At 33.8% G+C, this 3762-nt stretch overlaps 1 protein-coding gene across 2 annotated transcripts; it reads right to left on the bottom strand.

Annotated features, from left to right (window-relative positions):
- Positions 1 to 1178: 1178 nt before the first annotated feature.
- On the bottom strand, positions 1179 to 3531 carry LOC137818878 (uncharacterized). 2 transcript variants are annotated; one of them, XR_011082161.1, is made up of 6 exons: positions 3298 to 3531; positions 2561 to 3214; positions 2241 to 2476; positions 1997 to 2164; positions 1496 to 1918; positions 1179 to 1418 (listed from the first exon to the last, which is right to left on the bottom strand). XR_011082161.1 is itself a non-coding variant. In XM_068622520.1 (5 exons), the coding sequence occupies exons 1-5, from the start codon at positions 3499 to 3501 to the stop codon at positions 1810 to 1812; spliced, it is 1371 nt and encodes a 456-aa protein (XP_068478621.1). In that variant the 5' UTR covers positions 3502 to 3531; the 3' UTR covers positions 1179 to 1809. The 2 variants fall into 2 exon arrangements, 1 of the variants encoding a protein (XP_068478621.1); XM_068622520.1 differs by having other exon boundaries at positions 1179 to 1918.
- Positions 3532 to 3762: the final 231 nt, after the last annotated feature.

Below are 3762 nucleotides of genomic sequence, written 5' to 3'. Positions count from 1 at the left end.
ACCTGTAATATAAGATATGATTGTAATATAAGATATGATTCAATCAAAGTACTTCATTTAATCATTATACAAACTTTTATTCTTTTCATTCCAACATTTTAGAAATTTAAGATTTATTTTCATACTCATTCGGGAATATATAATTTGTACAAATTTAATTTAGATTAAATTACTCTCATTTACTAATTTATAATTGTTTATACTTCTATAAACAATTTTCAGAACTACTTTCACTGCATGATATTAGTTCTCTTTTTTTATAAGTATTTTATAGAGATCAAAGTTATTTCACTGAAATAAGTTTCTTACTCAACTTGGGATATAAAATAATCAACATATTTTGAAAGAAAATTAAAAACTAAAATAAAGAAAGTTTTCAAAAGGAGGGAGTATGTTATACCATACCGATTTCACTGAATCTGTGTCAAAATTTTATAAATACTGACTTATTCTTCTTCACAAGTTCAATCACATATTTTCTCATGATTAAAAAACTGATCGATTGAAAAAATACAGTCCAGTGTATACTTAATTTCATTCATATATAATATGAAGATTCCTTTTAGCATCAGTAATGAAATTAGAATAAAGTGATTTTTTTGTGAACTTTCAAGATTGATGAATTCAATAATTTGATCTGTGAAAATTTTAGTAGCAGCAAAGTTAGAGGAAGGAAGTTTAAGATACTAAGATGATTTAGGTTATAGATAGATTAAACATGCATTGTTCCATGAAAGGAACAAGATGACTACACCAAACAGTCATTACAGTGCTTACCTGACAACAATGAAGAGAAGATGACACTAGTGCAGATAAGTTAAACAAATGCGGCTATTTTAAATTTACAAATGCGGTCATAGAACCGCATTTGATCAACACGCATTTGTAAATCTGGAATTTACAAATGCGGTTCTATGACCGCATTCATAAATCACATTTACAAATGCGGTCATTTTAGGTAACCGCATTTGTATATTATTCTGAATTAGGGAGTGGGTTTGGGGTTTAGGATTTATGAATGCGGTCTTGGTAAAAACCGCATTCATAAATCACTATTTACAAATGCGGTCATTTACTAAGACCGCATTTGTAAATGCGAATTCACTATTTACAAATGCGGTCTTGGTAAATGACCGCATTTGTAAATAGTATTTTTTTTTTGGTACATCCTGTTTTGTGCAGAAACCATATATTTAAATAACCTGCATAATGATTAAACCCAGCCAGACAAATACAAAAATGTAGTAACCAATTGAAATCATCAAAATGTACATTTACAAGTGATCAAATTACATATAATAAAACCACTAATGTTGTTTACTTATGCTAGAGTTATAAAAATTAATGAAGTATGTGGACCAAGAATCTCTAACATATGAAATGCCTTCCTCACTCATTGGTGTTTCTTCTGTGAATAACTGCATTGCAAAGTTGACATAAATTAGTTTCTAGATATATATATGTTCAAGAATTATAAAAATGATTTAACATATACCTCCTTCCAACCAGTTTTAACACCTAGTCTTATAATGGTAATCATCCATTGCATAATGTAATAGCCACACTCATAGCTTCCTGGTTGTTTATTACACTATATAATTCAATAAAAAGTAATATGTTAGTATATTGATAAACAATGATAATAGAGAAAGAAAAAAATTACAAACCTTTACTCTTATGTAGTTCAAATTATTTGAACTGGATCGACCTTTTAGGATGTTATATCCACGCCATGAACTGGTTAATACAAAAAACCTCGTTAGTAGATGGTTAATTAGTAACATATACAAAGTTAAGTTTATACTATACTTACGTATCAATGATATCCTTAAATTTTGTGGGCATCTTCTTGTGTAGGGAACAGAACCACACAGCAGTCTTATCAACCATTGATAAGACAAGTAACTGCCAATGATGCCTATATGATCATTGAAAAGAGTTAGTAAATATTTAAAACATGAAATAATAATAATTGATGACATATAATTAAACTTACTCATTAATGTAAGGGCATAAATAAATTTGTTTTCCCTCTTTTTCCAGGATGTTAGTGATGTATGCTTGAGTCTCAGTTGAGTTTGGTCCAACGGGATTAGTATATGCAGGATCTACGAATCCATACATATTTTCCTTCCCCTCAGTGATACAGACTCTATGCAAAAACCTACAAGTTTTTAGTTAAAGCATAATCAATAATAATTTAACATAAAGTAAATTGAATAATAGGTAAAGATACTTACATCATAAAAAATTGAATTATACTTATATTGAGCTCCTGGTTCCCAGATATAAATTCTGATAAATCTGTGTTGTAAATCATCAGTGGCAGTTCAGTGTTGATTTGAAAAAATGTATTATCCCACGGAACTGGAAAAGGATCATTGCCAATCTGACTAGCAATGAGACGTAGGGAAGCCATAGGATCGTCAACTGGAACCTCACGCTTCTTTTTCGGAGTTGGTGGCTGAAAAGGTTCCTACAAGATAAACAACATTTGTATTAAATTATATGTAATATATAAATATAAATAAAAAATAATATAATGAAACGAAATTATTACATGAGGTTCGGGCATAGATCGAATGAGCTCTCTGGGCCAGGCAACAAATGTCTGAAATGCATCGGCCACAGTGGTTACCTCATCTGAAGGTAGTGGAACACGAGCATCAGGAAATCGTACTTTTTCAACAGTTACCTTCGCCACATCAGGGGAGAGAGGAACGTTATGTAAGGTGGTGGCGTTTTTATAGACTTTTCCAAGTGCCACCACCCGAGAAAGTTTGCCGCCCACTACCAGTAGCTCACAATCCTCTGTCTGCCCATTGATATCATCCCCTGATGTTGGAGGAGCCGCACAACTCCCCTTTGTGCTCTTGGGAGTGGAACTAACAAGGGGTTCAATCGGCTCAGCACAAACTTGTTGCGATAGAAACTCTTGTCGCATTCGATCATTCTCCTTTTTCATCTCCAGCCACATCAAATCAGTCTCCTTTCTCATCTCCTCCATTATTTCTTCACGTAACTTAGTCTTCATTTGAGTTTCCTTCTTGGAGGAGGAGGATGGCTGTCGTTCTGAAACTCCAAAATAAAGTTTAATTCCGACCCCTTGTCCAGCGGCACGAACACGACCAGAGTGTTCAGGTCGTCCAATTGCTTCAACCAGGATATCGTGACGACCTTCAGCAACAAATGTACCGTCGGATTCCAAGGAATCCTGCAAGAGTACACAAAAATCATATTTTCAATCTTAATATAATTAATGCTTTAAAAAAATTGAAAATAACAAAAATAACTTACAATTTTTTCGATTATAACCCCGGATTGCTCGGAACTTGGTGCACCGGACTTTTTAATTCGGGCCCTCTTCCATTTTTCATGGCGAAAAGGTGGTGGAGGAGAAGTGACCCCTGTTTCCACATTCTCAGAATACGTCCCCTGTTGAGATTTCTCCTTTTCCACCATCAGTGTTTGCTCAAGTTTTCTATACCCCGAACGAGACATAACGTGCGGGGTAAGATTCTTCAAAGCTATCTCTTGAGCTTTCTTCCGACGATCCTTATCATTCCCTGGTTGTTTCGGACCGGATATCATCATAGACAACATCATGTATTTTCGCTTCATGCACAATCCAGGAGGTAAGTTGTAAATAACTAGTAATACAGGCCATGAACTGTGATTTGTACTCATATTACCAAACGGATTCATTCCGTCTGTAGCTAAACCAAGTCGGATATTTCTTGATTCTTTACCAAATTCTGGAAA

Source organism: Phaseolus vulgaris, chromosome 10 (assembly GCF_000499845.2).
Source record: "Phaseolus vulgaris cultivar G19833 chromosome 10, P. vulgaris v2.0, whole genome shotgun sequence".
Lineage (NCBI taxonomy): Eukaryota > Viridiplantae > Streptophyta > Magnoliopsida > Fabales > Fabaceae > Phaseolus > Phaseolus vulgaris.
This window is presented reverse-complemented; position numbering and strand designations above follow the sequence as displayed.